Source organism: Rana temporaria, chromosome 1 (assembly GCF_905171775.1).
Source record: "Rana temporaria chromosome 1, aRanTem1.1, whole genome shotgun sequence".
In the NCBI taxonomy this organism is placed as follows: domain Eukaryota; kingdom Metazoa; phylum Chordata; class Amphibia; order Anura; family Ranidae; genus Rana; species Rana temporaria.
The window spans coordinates 79,682,971-79,701,947 of NC_053489.1; the positions used below are offsets into that span (position 1 = coordinate 79,682,971).

Below are 18,977 nucleotides of genomic sequence, written 5' to 3' on the forward strand. Positions count from 1 at the left end.
CCCGGCTTGGAGCGAGCAGTGGCCCTCACGGTCCAATACCTCGAGAGGTTCGGCTGGGTCCTAAATCGAGAAAAGTCAGCTTTCCAGCCCACAAGGCAGTTGGAATATCTCGGCATGAGATTAGACACAGAACAACAAGGAGTGTTCCTACCTCTGAGGAAGGTAAAAGCCATCAAGGAATTAATCCTACTGGTTCTAAGCAAGAAAGAACCGACTATTCGCCTATGTATGAGGTTACTAGGCAAGATGGTGGCCACGTTCGAGGCGGTACCATACGCCCAGAGCCACACTCGCATCCTACAGGCAGCCATCCTGTCAGCATGGAGCAGAAGGCCACAGGCCTTGGATATCCCGTTGCCGCTCTTATCAAGAGTCCGACAAAGTCTGTGTTGGTGGTTAGACCCTCAGAATCTACTGAAGGGGAAGTCTTTCAGCCCAGTGGCTTGGAAGATAGTGACCACAGACGCCAGCCTGACGGGCTGGGGAGCAATTTTGGATGGTTGCACTCGCCAAGGTACTTGGGCAAAGCCAGAGAAGCAGTTGCCCATCAACATCTTGGAGCTCAGAGCTGCTCGACTAGCCCTCAGGGCTTGGACGTCAAAATTGCAGGGGTTCCCGGTGAGAATTCAATCAGACAATGCCACGGCCGTGGCATACATAAATCACCAAGGGGGAACCAGGAGTCAAGCCGCTCAGAGAGAGGTGAGCTTGATTCTCCTATGGGCAGAGGCGCATGTGCCCTGCATATCGGCAATATTCATTCCAGGAGTGGACAACTTTCAGGCGGACTTCTTAAGCCGCCAGACTCTATGGCCGGGGGAATGGTCTCTGCATCCACAAGTCTTTCAAGCACTCTGCCAAAGATGGGGAGTGCCGGACGTGGATATCATGGCATCGAGACTCAACAAGAAACTAGACAGGTTCATATCCCGCTCAAGGGATCCGATGGCCTGCGGAACCGATGCGTTGGTTTGCCCTTGGCATCAGTTCAAACTTCTTTATGCGTTTCCCCCGCTCCAGTTACTACCCCGCCTGCTGCGCAGGATCCGGGTGGAACACATACCAGTCATCCTGGTAGCTCCAGCATGGCCCAGAAGGGCATGGTACTCACTCATCCTAAAGATGGTAGTGGGAGACCCTTGGACTCTTCCTCTACGGCCAGACCTGCTATCGCAAGGTCCGATCCTCCACCCTGCCTTACGGCATCTAAATTTGACGGCCTGGAAGCTGAATCCCTGATTCTCAGGGGTAGAGGTCTGTCTCAGAAAGTAGTCTCTACCCTAATCAGAGCCAGGAAACCGGTCTCTAGGGTGATTTATTACAGGGTCTGGAAGGCCTATGTAGGCTGGTGTGAGTCCAAGCGATGGCTTTCTCGCAAATTTACCATCGATAGAGTATTAAGTTTTCTCCAGCTAGGAGTGGATAAAGGATTGGCATTAAGCACAATCAAAGGACAGATTTCTGCTCTGTCAGTGTGGTTTCAGCGGCCGCTGGCCACCCACTCGCTGGTTAAGACCTTCCTTCAAGGGGTCTTACGTATTAGACCTCCAGTTAAATCCCCGCTTTGTCCGTGGGATTTAAATCTTGTTCTGTCAAGTTTACAGAAACAACCGTTTGAGCCGTTGGCTGATATTCCTTTGGTTCTACTGACAAGGAAGTTAGTATTTTTGGTTGCCATAGTTTCCGCAAGAAGAGTTTCGGAGCTAGCGGCCTTATCCTGTAAGGAACCATATCTTGTTTTTCATAAGGACAGGGTCGTTCTCCGCCCTCATCCTTCCTTCCTACCGAAGGTCATATCCAGTTTTCATTTGAACCAGGATTTGGTATTACCATCCTTCTTCCCTAAACCTACTTCCAGAAAGGAAGGGTTGCTGCATACCTTGGATATTGTCAGGGCCATGAAGGCCTATCTTAAAGCTACAAAGAAGATCCGGAAAACAGATGTGCTGTTCATTCTACCGGATGGGCCCAAGAAGGGGCAGGCAGCTGCAAAGTCCACCATTTCTAGGTGGATTAAGCAATTAATCACTCAGGCCTACGGCTTGAAAGGGTTGCCTCCTCCAGTATCATTAAAGGCTCATTCTACTAGAGCCATGGGCGCCTCCTGGGCAGCACACCACCAGATCTCTATGGCTCAAGTTTGCAAGGCGGCAACCTGGTCTTCTGTCCACACGTTTACAAAATTCTACAAGTTGGACGTAAGAAGGAATACTGATACTGCCTTCGGGCAGGCAGTGCTGCAGGCTGCAGTTTGAGACCCTCGGATTCCGGGGGCTCCTCTTTTTTGAGTTAAATTTAAAATTTAAAATTATTTTTCTCAACTAAGTTGGATTTATTATGATTTGAGTATATCTCTAAATTAAATCCTTTTGTCTTGGAGATGTTCTCCCTCCCCTCATTGTAAGCATTGCTTTGGGACATCCCATATAGTAATGAATGCCGCTCTGTGTCCCGTGATGTACGATAAAGAAAAAGAGATTTTTAATACAGCTTACCTGTAAAATCTTTTTCTTGGAGTACATCACGGGACACAGAGCTCCCACCCCTCTTTTTTGAGGACCATTTTGGGAGGCATACTGCTTGCTACAAAACTGAGGTACTCCTCCTATGGGAGGGGGTTATATAGGGAGGGGCATTTCCTGTTTGAGATTGCCAGTGTCTACACCTGAAGGTACTCCATATAACCCATATAGTAATGAATGCCGCTCTGTGTCCCGTGATGTACTCCAAGAAAAAGATTTTACAGGTAAGCTGTATTAAAAATCTCTTTATTTACATATCCTGGTAATATACAATGAACTTTGGATCACCTCATATTATGATAAACATAACATAACATATGATAAACATGTCCAAGCTCTAGATATGTAAATAACCTGTAACACAAAGCAAGAACAGAGAAACGGACTTTATAATTTGGCAAGTTTTTATCTGGAATTCTGTTAATTTTCACTGAACATTAAAAGAGGATTGCCCAGAGCTGGATTAACTCTGTGTGGCAAGACTGGGCACAGATGATAGGGAATCTTATACTCTACATTGTGACATAAACCCCAAAAATTGTTTTTTTTTTTAACTCCAGACTGAGTTGTATTGAGATTTTTCACTTTAAGTTTAATTATATATTAATTTTTCATTATATAAGGTGGTGTTTTTTTTTTTTTTTTTTTTTTTTTTGTGCTTGTGCATTAGAGTTTGGGCTGTGTTTGGAATTACTTTACATAATATTTCTGTGAGCTGTACTATGGGAGAAAAAGTTTAGGAGATATTTTTTGGAGCAATGTTGGTTTAACATGTTTGTAAAGGAAAGCATTAAAAAAAAACAAAAAAAACCCTGTTATACTTGCCTGCTCTATGCAATTGTTTTGCACAGAGAAGCCCCGATCCTCCTCCTTCTCGGGGCCCCTCCCCCTTGCAGAGTGTCCCCATAGCATGCCTCTTGCTATAAGGGCAATCATGCATGCTCACTCCTGAGCCTGCCTCACATAGAGAGCATTGGTCAGCCCCATGCCCCGCGCTCCTGCCTCACTGGCTATGATTGACAGCAGCAGGAGCCAATGGCTCCTTTTTTTTTTTTTTTAAAAAGCCTATGGCGTGCAAAACACACCCAAAAACTCCACCCGGTGCAAAACAAATGTGCACACACATAAAGAGTGACACAAAAACATGCAACGGGTGCTACGTCAAATGGTCCTCCATAAAGAAGGACCTGACCCTGATCCCCCGGGGTATTAGGCTCCAGACGGGGACTGAAGCCGACACGGACCCCATTCTTTGGAGGGCCTACCGAAACAGAACCCACCCAAGTACTAGGTGGGGCTCCCCCGAAGGGAGACCCCATGAGAGCAGGCGAACTAAGCCAGGAGGCCATGTCCACCCACTCCCAATGGCTCCTGGTGCTTCATCTTAACCAATGAGGGAGAGACCTGGGAGAGCTTCGGCTCTCAAGCATATCCACCCGGATTGGCTCAGGCAAGCATTAGGGGGGCAGAGGGGGAGCTTCACACTAAAGGGGTGTTGTGTGTGTGTGTGTGTTTTTTTTTTTTATTTTTTTTATATACCTCCATGCATGTAAAGGCTGAAAGTTTTTTACCTTCATGCATTCTAACTACTTTAATGAACTTGGGGCATACAAAGTAATCAGCCATCTGCCAGAGGTATAACATGCATTCTGACAAACCGGCATGTCTGTGGCCTACCATACATGTTTTTTCTGGGCACAGGGCTATAAATTTGCATTTTTGTGAATATGGGCATTTCTGAGGATATCTGCTTCACAGCCATACCATACACGTATCTTAATGGATGTTTTTGGAGGATCAATTTTGAGAAGACTGGCTGCACACAGTAGATGTTGAGGTTTTAGTACCAAAAATGGATTTCTTTCTTTTTTTTTCATTCAAATTTAAGTTTATTTTCAATAAAATAAATACATACATTTGTATTAAATTAGCAAGAAATAAGTCAATAGCACGCAGAAATATAATAATTTAAATACATTTCAATTCATAATAATCATTCCTGTCTTATTAACTGCCACTTATATCTATCCATCCTATATGCTCTACACCATGTGGTGAAAGTAAGGCAGTTCACATAAGCTAAATTAAAAGACTATTTCAAAGTAATACTTTAAACTTGAAAGAGAAACAGAATATTTTCATATATCAAGGAATTCCTAGGTCTAGCGTTATCACACAATAAGTTATATAAGGGATAAAACTAATTGAGTGTACCAGATTAAATTACTTAGAATAATTAAAGGATAAGATATCCGGAGTGCATCAACCTCTCCGACACCCCTAACGGGAACTTTCTGTGTCCAAGAGGTTGAGCAAAACCTCCAATCCTCCCTCCCTCCCTCCAATAACTGGAACTCTCCGATAACCGAAAACAAATTTTCGGAATCCCCATCAAATCTAATTATTTCAAAGGTTTGGTAGAATCCTTCAATTACTTAAACATAAACTCATCTTTTCAAAATAAAACAAACTGAGGACCAAAAATCTTAAGGATTCTATCCCCAGAGATAAAATAATGAGATAAAACCTAAGAAGAATCTGAAGAAAAAAAGAGAGAGTGACAAGAGAGGAAGTGAAAAAAGAAAGGCAGAAGAAAATCAGGAGAGATAGAAAATTAGCCTGCCTGCCATCTACCAGCATCGTCCTAAAGACTCTGATGTCATCAAAACCTTCACGGAGTATAAGTTATCCCCATGTATTCCAACCAAGGTTCCCAGATTTCATAGAAAAGAGTAGACTTATCCAACATGGAGCAGACCCTTTTCTCTTGTTCCATAATCCATGTGACCTTTCTTTTCATATATAGGATGGAAACATTAGTCTTTTTCCATGCAGCTGCGAGTGTAATCCTGGCACCCGTCATAATATATAAGATGAGTTTTCTGGTAACCTTAGAAGTTAGAGGTAACATTCCATTAAGTAAAGCAATAGTAGGAGATTGATGCAGGTTACAGCCTGTGACTCGTCTGATTATATTGAACACCTTATTCCAGTAACCCCGAATTTTGGGACATTCCCACCAAATATGTATCATAGACCCCAATCCATGGCAGCCTCTGAAACATAGGGGAGAAGTTGTCGGATACATAGAGGTCAGTTTGACGGGAACTAAATACCATCTAGTATAAATTTTTATGTTCGCTTCTATAAGAGAGACATTCACATAACCTTTAATGGATCTGGTATAATTCTTATACCAGTCCGACAAATCCCATTCGTTATTAAGTTCCTTTTCCCATGCCAGCATATGCGGCAATTTGGTGTCATTAGTAGCAAGTGAATTATATATAATTGAAATATTCCCCTTCCTGGACAAACCCTGATCACATTTACTTTCATAGGGTGTCAAAAGTCCAGATATCGAGTCGTTATCCCATAGGCTTTGAGCGTAGTCATGTAGTTGAGAAAATCTTAGTTTTTCTGAAACAGGAAGGTCTAGCTTGTCAATAAAATGTTGCTCGGGGAGGGGACCCGAACGAGAAAAGAAGCGTCCTATACGATACAACCCCTTATCATGCCACCATTTAAAGGAATCTTTATCAATTTTAGAAGTAAAGAATGGGTCTATGAAAATATTCGATAAAGGCCTACCTTTAGAGATTAGAGAGGGATTGTTTTTAAGTGAATCCCATAAAACTAAAGTTTGAGATAGAGTCGGAGATAATATAGAAGGCCTTTTCTTGGTATGACTCCACATTAAATCCTCTATCGTTAGATTCGGAATCGCCTGTTCTTCTTTCAGTAGAGACTTGTGCAAGGTTTCATTTCTGGTGGGTCATCGGAGCATTTGGGACCTAGGATAGAGATATATTCTTTCTATGCGTTGTCTGGCAGTTTTTAGCTTGGCCTCAGGTTTGCACACAATGTTTTTTAGGTAATGTTATGTATTGCTTGTATGACACCTTAGATGACCATACACTGGCTTGTTTTGCTACCATTAGGTCTCATGATTTAGATTAGGCCATGTATGGTGATATAGACATAAGCTACATGATTAGAACATCTGAACCATGCATGTGGTCATGTACAGTCTGTTTGATTGCCTTGATTTTTGGGGTTGCCAGTTATAGGCTCAGTAGGTCCAAAGCAAATTCTCTTGGCTAGACATCAGCCTGCATCTTTAGACAGATGTGAACTAAATATACAACAAGATGGGGAATATTGTAATTTATTAATATTTTTTTGTTTTTGTTTTTGTTATAGGAGAACAGCAATGCACTATTGGACAAGAACAACATTGAAAGTTCTAGTGAAACCTTCAGGTTAAATGAAACTGTACATAATGACTTGACAGATGCATCTCAGACTTCAATGCAAGAGGTAACAATGTATAGATGGAGGATTTAGAAAACTGTTGCAGGATTATTTCCTATGCCTATAGTTGGCATTACCTTTAGGATAGGAATTATCATCTGGAAGGGGAGATCTGGGTAAAATATGACCATATTGGACACTTCGAGCTCCCTCGTAAGCAGTGGTACCCTAAGGCCCCTTTCACATTGAGGCGTTTTTCATGCGGTACATCGCTAAAAATAGCGCTGCTATACCGCATTAAAAAATCATGCCCTGCAAGCTTCAATGTGAAAATCCGAAGGCTTTCACACTGAAGCGGTGCGTTAGCAGGACCGCTCCAAAAGTCCTGCTAGCTGCATTTTTGGAGCGGTATAGGAGCGGGGTGTTTACCGCTCCCATACCGCGCCTTCCCATTGTAATCAATGGGAAACCGCGGTATTAACCCTTTTTCGGCCACTAGCGGGGGTTAAAACTGCACCGCTAGTGCTCGAATATCGCGGTAAATACGATGGTATAGTGGCGCTAAAAATAGCGCTGCTATACCGTCACCGCACCTCCACTGCCCAATGTGAAAGGGGCCTAAGTTGGTTATCTGTCACAATGACCCTGCTACACCTTAAGGACTCATGTACACTGCTGCTGGTAAATGGACATTTAGGAGCAGTTGGGCGTTGTTGTTTTTTCAGCTGCCCCTGAACTCTCCTCTGCTATTTTATCCGTACATTTACACAGGGTCATTTTTTTTTTGTTTCTAGGCATTTGAGTTTAGAAGCTTTTTTGGGGGGAAAACCACAAAATGTGTTTAGGACGGATGTTCAGAGGCATTTGAAAAATGTAACGGTTGGTAAATGTGGTAACTCGCGTTTAGCTCCGTTTCGTTTACAGGTGTTTTTGAATTTTTTGCTATTTTAAAAAAAAGGGGGGGGGGAAACGCCTCTAAACGCAAAAGCGACTAAATGCGGCATGTAATCGCAGCATAGTGTACGTTTTTAAATGTCAGTCACTATCTGTCAAGTTACGGTAAATCTTTCAGGAGAGGTTGTAAAACGTCCCGTGTACATGAAGCCTAAATGTCTATCCAGGCCATTGTGCTGGAAAATATCTAATATTTGGGTATTAGATATGAGGTATGTTTCAAACCTACACATATTTCAGGTCCCTGTACTGCAGATAAAAAGGAGAAAAAAATTGCAACAGTACATTATTCATTAACCTGCCTGGCGGTGTTCCCGAGTCTGACTCGGGGTTAGATTTTCCTGCTGCGAGCGGTAACCCCGAGTCAGACTCGGGCTTGCCTCGCTAGATCCACAGGCAAAGTTACTTACCTTGTCCCTGGATCCAGCGATGCCACCGCGCTGTGTGAGCGAGAGGGACCTCGCTCGATTCACACAGTGCCTCCGTGTGACGCCGATCTCCGTTCCCTGCGACGTTACGACGCACGGGGACGGAGAACGGCGCCAAATTCAAAAAAGTAAACAAACACTATACATACAGTATACTGTAATCTTATAGATTACAGTACTGTATGTAAAAAAAACACACCCCCCTTGTCCCTAGTGGTCTGTCCTGTGTCATGCATGTCATTTTATATAATAAAAACGTTTCTTTCTCCCTGCAAACTGTAGATTGTCCATAGCAACCAAAAGTGTCCCTTTATGTCAAAAATAGTTTTAGAGCAGCTAGAAAACAGCGATAATAAATTATAATCACTTGCAGAATTGTGCGATAGCGATTTGTGGGGAAATTCGTCATAAAAAAAAAAAAATAATGACGGCAACAATTCTGCAACTGAGCAAATTTCAGTGATTTTGATTTGATTACATTATTGAATAATTTTTATTATAATTATATTATTATTTGTTATAATTATTTATTATATTATAATTTATAATTTTGTTTTTAAAAAAATTTCATACCCGGGATGCCTATTAGAAGCTTGTTTGGTCAGATTTAAGTGAGTTATTCCTAAAAATGACAGACCTACAATATAAAACGCCAAATTTCCTTGCAAATAATGGTACCGCTTTCAGCATGTTTTTTCTGAAAGAATCATACCGCCAGGGAGGTTAAGAAAACTGAAACTGCAGATTCTTTTTGTCCATATCTGTGCTGATTGTACAAAATTATATATTTTAAGATGGTTTTTCAAATGCTTTTGGTATGCAAAGTGGTTAAAAAGTTATTGTTGCGTAAACCTCTCCAGAACACTCTAGCGGCCTGTGTCCGAGTAAGGGGAGGGACCAGGGGGGGGTCTCTCTCTCCAATCAGATAACGTGGCTTCTCCCAACTTCTTTGTCAAATCTTTGACCCTTTTGTCACCACAACCTAAACTGAGTAAAAATACAAATTTCACATATGGTGTATTATATCAATCCACAGTCCACACCTCCAGAGATTAAACCCTCTGGATAATTAGATCAGCGCAGTAACATTTTTTCCTTATGCACTATTAACCCCTACCTAGGGTACACAGTACTGCAGCAGATCACGGTTTATATTTATTTTATTTTCCTTTGCGCCAGTGACACTCACAACCAAATTTCACATATCGCTGGAACAGGAATAGAAAGGAAATCTTCCAATGGGAACATTTGTACTGGTGACAGGTGTCTGAGGGGATTTCTTCTCACTTCCCAGTTCATATTTAAGAAAGGAATTAAAGGGAAATCCTATTCGTGGGACACAGTGCAAAGAGAAAAAAAATCTGGAGGGGTTTTAACTATTCCCTGTATTTAAAGGTGTTGCGGCAGAATTATTTTTTTTTTAACCATACACCATTCTGTGCAGTAAGGTAACACAAAAAAAGTCTGCATGCGACTTACCCCCCCCCCCCCCCCCGCAGCCCCCACTAGATCCATCCTGGAGCCGAATCTCGATCCAGCGATGAGCACTAGAGCCGAGGCTCTCCTGGGTCTCTCTGGCTCAGAAACCGCAGCCAGTGACGAAGGGGGGGGGGGGGTGTGAGGCCAGTGAGGCCAAGCCCTCATTGAGGAGCCAAGAGCGCCAGCGGGGGGACCCCAGAAAGAGTAAAGTCGGGGCTACTCTGTGCATAACTATGACACAGAGCAGGTAAGTATAACATGTTTTGCTGTTTTAAGAAAGGGGGGGGGGGGAAACAAGGCTTTACAATCACTTTAGGTTGAAATAAATAAATGGCTTTACATGTAAATTAATCTTTGCTTGTGTTCTTACAGGAGGTTGATTCTTCCAGTTTTTCTAATAGAATGAACATTTGTCAGGAACATGACATCAACTTGAATTTTGATCAGAGTGAAATCCCTCAGGGGAATGGAAATTCCTTTACTTCCAGACAAATTACACGGTCTTCTACTTTCCCTCAGGAGGTTGTTCTGTCAAGTTCACTGGAGGCAGAGCACAGGTAGGTTGCAGATACGATAAGTGTTGCTTTGTCATACACATTGAGACAGCATCCACCCCGGCTTGATGGCACCAGTGGGTGAGGTCCAGCAGATTGACTTACCTGGTTACTGGCTGTGCTCACATCCCTGTGGATTGTAAAACATATTTGTTTTATGAATCGGGAATGCAGTTCTCAACAAATGTTTGTGAACCTTAAGGTTTTCTAAATTTTGTATTAATTGCTTTCTAAAGAATGGTCTGATCTATATTTATTGCAAGTTCTAAAAATAAGGAAGGCTTTTTCTTCTTGCAAACATACTTTTTTTTTTTTCTACTGCTGTAACTTTAAAGCCCATCTCCGGGCAAAACCTTTTTTTCCCATGCTTGTTTTGTCAAGGTTGAGCAGAAAGCATATACTCGCCCAACCTTTTGATCCTTTGGAAAACAACGCTCCCACTTCTTTGAGATGTGTTGCTGCCATTCGTTTCAAAATTACCTTATTTTTTTTTTTCTAAAATGGTAGAATTGTTTTCCATTTTCTATTGTGAATAAAATCTGGGTTTATGAAATGTGCAAATCCTTGCATTCTGTTTCTATGTAGATTTTACACAGCGTCCCTCTTTGCTTAGTTCATGTCCTGAGGAGTTGGCCTAATGCGTTCCGAACACAGGAGGTCAGTCGGTAGTTCAGCATGGGCACCACTCAGCGTTCTCTAATTGGGTGAGGTGGAGACAGTGACTAAATTTCCTCACTTTTCCACCTGGCCCAATATGGTCTACCAAAAAAAAAAACAGGATTCTTTTGGAAACTTTATTTAAGTGTCCTGCCATAGTATCTCTGTGGAATTTAACGCAATTTTTGTCATTTCAGAATAGAGCTGCACGATTAATCGTAATAAAATCGCGATCTCGATTCACCCCCTCCGCGCAATCTCCAGGACGGATGACCCGCGATTTTCGGGTGCGGCCATAGGAAAGTCCCCAGCTTCGGCCTAGCGCCGGAGCGGCGGCCATCTTGGTACACCCGGCGACGGCTGTCTCGTAGGAAGTGACGTTTCGGCGCCACCGTCTTGCTCCATCCTGCACAGTAATGATAGTGAGAAGGGGGCAAGCGGACATCTTGTTACACCCAACAGTTATTTTCAGCACAAAACAGAGCTTATGTGGTTAAATACAGAATATGTAAATCTGACGGACTGTTTACATGTTAAATTTTAAAAGCAGCAGCAAACCTTACATGCCTGCTAATGTGAACAAAACACCTCTGATTTTCACATTTAATTAAATGTGAAAATCAGAGGTGTTCTTTAACATTAGCAAGCATGTAAGGTCAGCAGGTTTGCTGCAGCTTTTAAAATGTAACATGTAAACAGTCCGTCAGATTTACATATTCTGTATTTAACCACATAAGCTCTGTTTTGAGCTGAAAATAACTTTAAATAAATACAATTTTGAGAATCGCGATCTTCGTTTTATACAAAAGAATCGCGATTCTCATTTTTCCCAGAATCGTGCAGCTCTATTTCAGAATGAAGTCTTTTTTAATAATTTTTTTCTACCACTGTTTAATTACTCTTATGTTTTTGGATCATTATATTGCACAGCCTTTTTTTTTTTTTTTTTTTTTTTTTTTAGTTTTAGTGCAATCACATGCCCTGCAATTTCTAAATCAGATTATGGGCTAGCAAAGCAGTCTCACATAGTTATACTTTACCCACCATCAATCACAGTTGGAACGATCTTTTGAGGTTGGTATCCAGTGGTTTGTTGCCCATGAAAAAAAATCTAGTGGTCTATTTGGGATACTGCTTAAAACTTGCTGAAGCCTGTAAAAACGTATCTAAGCTTACATCATGCATACTATATAGGATCTGTGTCCAGCAATCCCTGACCATAGATAAAGGAAGTTTGTACATTGGGAAGTATGGGCATTACTATACTGCTTCTGAAACTGCCAGTTACTTGCCTGCAATGCTTATTTAAAGTGTTTGTTAATTCTGATCCTGTTTCTTTAAAGCTTGTAATACAGCACAGTGCTTGTGCTGTGTAATTTGCCCCCCCCCCCTTTCACCTGAAATACCTGTCTGATCCTGCCTGGCTATACTCTCCCTCTGTAATCTGACCGCGAGTATCAGGGCTGACACTGTGGTCCATTTATGTGCCTTCGTCATCCGCCGCCTGCTCTGTCCCCCCCCCCTCTCTGCCTGACAGCTCCCTAATCTGCCTAACCTGCTCTAAATATATATTTTTTTACTTCTATGGTTCAGGCTGATGTACAACACTAAGCTCCCCAGTGGATGTCATTCATAAAAAATATGCGGTATAATGGCTTGCATCAGAGCGCCGACTACCCGCTGGTCTCCTCCCCTCCTCTCCTCGTCTCGGCTGACATCACTGGGGGTTTCACTGAACCCCCCTGCAGCTATCGCATTGGGAGAGGAGACCAGCGGGACAGTCGGCTGAGAAGTAAGCGGTTATACGGCATATTTTTATGAATGACATGCACTGGGGAGCTTAGATTTATATCAGAGTGAACTATAGCAGAAAAAAAATATACCCAACAAACACTGTAATGTTTTAAATATTTTTAATCTCTGACCTGGTACAAACCTGTAGCAAGCCATGTCTGTGAAGTCAGAAGCTCCTTCTCTGTTGGCACATTCCAGGTCAGTGATCAATGTGTAGATCAGCTGGGCAACTAGAATTTTCTGATGGCAAGGTCAGCAGTGGCGAGATTTCTTGTTTAAAAATATATAAATGCTTCATAATTTGGATGCCATTTAGATTAGTGTTGACAAACTAAGATAAAGAAATGTTTTAAAGAATGTGGTCTAACCTTTCTCTCTAGAACAGTTGTTCTCAACCTGGGGGTCGGGACCCCCTTGGGGGTCAAATGAGGATTTGCCAGGGGTCACCAAAGCCTGGGCTGTTCCTGAAGCCCGCGGCCCCCCACTCAGCCTCTTTACAGCTGCCTATTTAGCTCACGGCATAGCTGGGGGGCAGGGACTAGAGGTCAGCTGACTGGTGAGGAATGTGAAGTTGGAGGAGCTGGAGGAGACCCTATCTGCTGATTTCAGCATAAGTGTCACTGCTACGAGAAATCACAAAGTCAGAGACACAATGAGTAACACTACCTGTGATTAGAGTTGCCTTTTAAAAGTCCCCACTACAGTTCTCAGATTAGAAGATGACCTTGATCAAGAGCACCTAAGTTGGCTGATCCCAACTCCTCACCAGCACTGCCACTGATCCCATACTCCCTGCCAGCACTGCCACTGATCCCATACTCCCTGCCAGCACTGCCACTGATCCCATACTCCCTGCCAGCACTGCCACTGATCCCATACTCCCCGCCAGCACTGCCACTGATCCCATACTCCCCGCCAGCACTGCCACTGATCCCATACTCCCCGCCAGCACTGCCACTGATCCCATACTCCCCGCCAGCACTGCCACTGATCCCAACTCCCCCGCCAGCACTGCCACTGATCCCAACTCCCTTGCCAGCACTGCCACTGATCCCAACTCCCCCGCCAGCACTGCCACTGATCCCAACTCCCCTGCCAGCACTGCCACTGATCCCAACTCCCCTGCCAGCACTGCCACTGATCCCAACTCCCCTGCCAGCACTGCCACTGATCCCAACTCCCCTGCCAGCACTGCCACTGATCCCAACTCCCCTGCCAGCACTGCCACTGATCCCAACTCCCCTGCCAGCACTGCCACTGATCCCAACTCCCCTGCCAGCACTGCCACTGATCCCAACTCCCCTGCCAGCACTGCCACTGATCCCAACTCCCCTGCCAGCACTGCCACTGATCCCAACTCCCCTGCCAGCACTGCCACTGATCCCAACTCCCCTGCCAGCACTGCCACTGATCCCATACTCCCCCGCCAGGGTGTAAAAGAAGGAATACAAATGGAGAATACATGGAAGGGACAGGAAAAGAGTGGGAGGAACAAAGAAAAAGGGAGAGAAAGAATAAGAGAAAGAACAAGAAAGACGCCTAGAGAGGGATGGGGATAACATGCAAGAAATTAGGATAGAGAGAGATAAAAGGGAAAGAAAGGAGAACAAAGAGAAAGAGTGGTACATCCTAAAATGTACTATAAGGGGTTTTAATACTGTATGAGTGGAAGGGACTGCTAAATGTCCATGGGTTAGGGGCGCAAATTACTTGACTTACCTTGGGTGCAGACAACCCACGATAGGAAAATTATTTTACTGTTAGGGGTCCCCACAACTTGGGAAATGTTATCAAGGGATCACGGCACTAGAAGGTTAAGAACCACTGCTCTAGAAGATTTATTAAAGGATTCCCTGTTAGAAGGTATAGAAAAGGTTTGCGATAATCGGACAACCCAAAGCAACCTTTTTGTCACTTTGCGACTTTCAGATTGTTGAAGGAAATGGGCTGGCAGGAAGACAGTGAAAACGATGAGATCTATGCACCACTAACTGAAGACGAGCTGAGGGAGTTCCAGATCATAAGTCAGCAGGTAATGTTTGTGTGTTAAACCAAACCTCAGGAAAAGTTACATTTAAAGCTGATCCTAGCACTGGGGGGGAACCCCCCCCCCCCCTGTAGCCATTGCTTTCCTCTCTTCCATGCTCTGTTGTTAGTTGTTAGTGGCCCCTCAGTGCCCTCACACTGCTAGATTGCTGGTGCTGAATTTTACGTGATGCCAGAGTGCTTGCAACCAACAGAGCAGCAAAGGGAAGCGGCTTCAGGGGAATAATTGTGCAAGTAGGATGGAGCCTGTGGAAAGGAGGATTATGAGAACTATGCCCCCCTCCCCGCAGACAAAACATGCATTTAACCCTTGTGAACGGCATCCATAAAATTGGTTCTTGAGGCCAGAAGGCTTTTTTTTTTTTTTTTAACCCTAAAGCATTCTATGTATTGAAGCGGAGTTCCACTCAAAAATGAAGCATATGCTTTTCCGGTCTCCCCTCCCCCCTCCGGTGTCACATTTGGCAGATTTTAGTCGACTAAAATGTCCAGTACATTATAGTCAAAACTAATTTTTGTCGTCTAAAATCTACTGGGTGTATTTAAATTGTAATGCATTAGTTAATATTTCTCTACAATTTCCAAACTCATTGTATACTGCTGGAGTGAAAAATCGAATATGTTGTTATTGATGGTATTGAGGTATGAACATGCACTACAGACCAGTGTTAATTTTGAAGTCAAATTTAAATGTAGTTTTAGTCTTAGTCTTTTGACTAAAATGGCATTTTAGTTTTGGTCGTATTATAGTCATCTCAATTGTTTGTCATATTTTAGTCTACTAAAATGGTATTCATTTAGTCGACTAAAATGTTTTAGTCAACGAAATTAACACTGCCTTTAAGTATACAACTTTCTGCATGCCGTGCCCCCCAGCCACCCCTCCTACTTACCTGAGCCGATCTTGATGCAGTGATGTGTACAAGAGCAGAGAGACTGTCTTTCTCCCTCCCTCCCTCCTCATTGATTCGGAGACAGCAGCAGGAGCCATTGGAGAGGGGGCAGGTCCGAGTCCTGCTGTCTGTGTGTCAGAAGATGCAGACAGCTAGGCTTGGGAGTTGGCCTACGTGAGTGCCCCCATAGCAAGCGACTTGTTATCGGGGTACTCAACGGGGAACCCAAGAAGATGGGAAGTCAGGGCTGCTCTGCAAAACTGTTGGACAGAGTAGGCAAGTATGACATGCTTGTTATTTTTAAAGAAAAAATTACATTTAGAACCACTTTTAGAGACTCTGCCAGATGTTGTGACAGAGTTTCTTTAACCACTTGCCTACCCGGCACTTTCACCCCCTTTCTGCCCAGGCCAATTTTCAGCAGTCCTGCTTTGAATAACAATTGCGCGGTCATGCAATGCTATACTCAAATGAATTTTTTTTTATCGCTTTTTTTCCCTACAAATAGTGCTTTCTTTTGGTGGTTTTTAACCACTTAAAGACCAGCCCCTCCAGTTGTACTGCGGCAGGTTGGCTCTCCTGGGTGAATCACTGTCATTGTACGTCTCCACTTAAAGACCTCTAGGGGGCACGTGCTCCCGGAGTCCGTGCACTTGGCCACCAGCGATCGCTCCTGAGAGAGACAGAATGGGGATCTGTCAATATAAACAGATAGATCCCTGTACTGTCAGGGGAGGAGAGACGGATCTGCTGTTCCTAGTGATTAGGAACAGCGATCTGTCTCCTCCTCCAGTCGGTACACTCCCCCTACAGTAAGAAACACCTCCCTAGGGAACCTTTAACCCCTTGATCACCCCCTAGTGTTAACCCCTTGCCTGCCAGTGACATTTATACAGTAATCTATGGCTATTTTTAGCACTGATCGCTGTATAAATGTCACTGGTTCCAAAATGGTGTCAAAAGTGTCTGATCAGTGTCGCTGTCCCACTAAAAATCGCTGATCACTGCCATTACTAGTAAAAAAAAAAATTCATAATAAAAATTCCATGAGTCAATCCCCTATTTTGTAGACGCTATAACTTTTACGCAAACCAATCAATATACGCCTATTTTTATTTACCAAAAATATGTAGAAGAATACATATCGGCCTAAACTGATGAAGATTGTTTTTTTTGAAGGGGGATATTTATTCTAGCAAAGAGTAAAAAATATTATTTATTTTTTTTCTCCTTGTTGCTTTTTTCAAAATAGTTTTTTTTGTTTATAGCGCAAAAAAATATAACTGCAGAGGTGATCAAATGCCACCAAAAGAAATCTCTATTTGTGGGAACAAAAAGGACATCCAAATAGTTTGGGTACAGCCGGTTGTCGGTTAAAGCGACGCAGTGGTGTATTGCAAAAAATGGCCTGGTCATTAAGGAGGCAAATGCTTCCGGCCCTTAAGTGGTTAATCACTGCCGTTTGTTTTTTGTTTTTTTATTATTGTTTTGCTAAAAAAACAGTTTTGTCAGACAATGTTGTAAATAAGTAACCTTTTCTCTTTCACTGAAGTGCGCTAATGAGGCTGCATTGATGCAGTGCGCCCCCGCTGGTGCGTGATTGCGGTGAGACTGGGTTACGTTATATGACGTCACCCCAGAACAAGAGGATCCCGCCTGTCGTCATTTGTCTATACCAGGGGTCTCCAAACTGTGGCCCGAGGGCCACATGCGGCCCTTTGCCAGCCTTTATCCGGCCCTCAAGGCTTTTTTCCTTCCACTGATATGAGGCACTATTCTTCCCACAAGGAGGCACTTTTTCTTCTACTGATACCAATGATGAGATACAATTACTCCTACTAATAGGGGCACTACTCTTTATCCTACTGATCGCAAGCTATGAGGCCATATTTATTCTCACCAATGCTGGGCCCGGGGCTTTTTCTGCCCCCGCTGACCACAATCCGGCCCTCCTAAAGTCTGAAGAACAATAAACTAGCCCTTTGTTTGAAAAGTTTGGAGACCCCTGGTCTATACGGCGGGCAGGAGGTGGTAAAAGCTTGCTTTTTGACTCTTGTACCGTCCTTCACAGCGCTCCTCTGCCACTCTGAAAAATACCCTGTGTAAGCTCTGTGTCAGATGATGTGAATGCTTTACATAGGGTAGAAGATGTTACTTTCTCGGTCATGCTACAGTGTTTGGGCCTGGAGATTGGCCACTAGGCCCAAGCAGTGCATCTTGGGAAATTGGTGCCATGCTGTGAATTTTCGTTTTTTTAGCTTGCTGGGCAAACTACAAAATTTGTTTTTACAGTATCTCAGATTCTAGAAGGTAATACTGAATTGTTAAGAGTTCCTTGTTGTCTTTCTACAGCTACAGAAGAATGGTCTGAGGAAGAATAATCTCCTGAAAAACGGATTTTCGTTCGAATTTAAATTTGATCCCTGGAAACACAGTACTTTCACAACCACCAATGAAAACGAGGACACGGAGACCAGCAGCAGTGACACATCAGATGATGACTTGTGAGGACCTGGCTGACTAATATGAACTATTTTTCTTTGGAAAATAATTGTGAACACAAAATAAAAATTACTGTCGCTCAGAGCTCATCCTATCGGTGCGCTTCTACATGGAAGTAGTTTTGCTGGTTCTTTGTGTCTCTCGCGCTCTCTGCATATTGGTAATGGACACTGTAGATGTTTGAGGATTTAGATTGGCTCAACATTGATTCCTCTTCTTCTTGGCAGCCTCTCACTAAATGGCAATGTGACAGTGTATTAAAGGGAACCACCTCCCCCTTTAAGAAAGAAAGCCAATTGTATAGTATTTTGCCAAGGTTTTTGTTAAATTCTTCAAAACAAAAAAGAAGCACTTTAATGACAATACTTTCTTCCACTGCAGTTTCATACAAATGATGTAGCATGTTTATTAGATAAAATATTCAGTTTTTGTTTTTTGAGGCCTTGAGAATTTTTTTTCCCTCCAGTTCCACAGTTTAAATGCATTGTTTTCATTGTTTTCACTATCAAGGTTTTATTTGGGTGTCTGTAGAGCCTGGCATTGGTGAAGTGACATGGACTAAACTCTGTTCAAAATAAACCTATTTTGATATAACATTTTCAGGCTTCTGACCTATACCTGAATTTTATATAAAGAAGGTCATCCACCCAAAACTGTTACTACAGCGTTTAAAATGCGTTGACGGGTTGCATCACCCAAAGGCTTCTTTTAGTTTATGGAAAATCTAACACCAAAAAGTCTGAATTTCAGTTCCTTGCTCCATCCCCTAACATAACTCTTGTGAGAGGGTTTAGGTTCTGTTGGACTATACATATATTATGGCAGAAAAAGTGAAACCTTCACTTGGAAAAATGTCACATCTACAGTCCATGAGAAATAAAGGAAGGCTGCGTG

General features: G+C 43.0%; 1 protein-coding gene across 5 annotated transcripts in view; it reads left to right on the forward strand.

Moving 5' to 3' along the window:
- GPBP1 (GC-rich promoter binding protein 1) overlaps positions 1-18,679 on the forward strand; it is a 54,299-nt gene extending 35,620 nt beyond the window's left edge. For all 5 annotated transcript variants that reach the window (XM_040339613.1, XM_040339625.1, XM_040339618.1 and 2 more), the window contains exons 7-10: positions 6,726-6,842; positions 10,010-10,194; positions 14,572-14,674; positions 17,934-18,679. In XM_040339613.1, the coding sequence (XP_040195547.1) occupies positions 6,726-6,842; positions 10,010-10,194; positions 14,572-14,674; positions 17,934-18,089 (561 nt within the window). In that variant the 3' untranslated portion in view covers positions 18,090-18,679. The remainder of the gene's footprint in view (positions 1-6,725; positions 6,843-10,009; positions 10,195-14,571; positions 14,675-17,933) is intronic.
- The last annotated feature ends 298 nt before the right edge of the window (positions 18,680-18,977 follow it).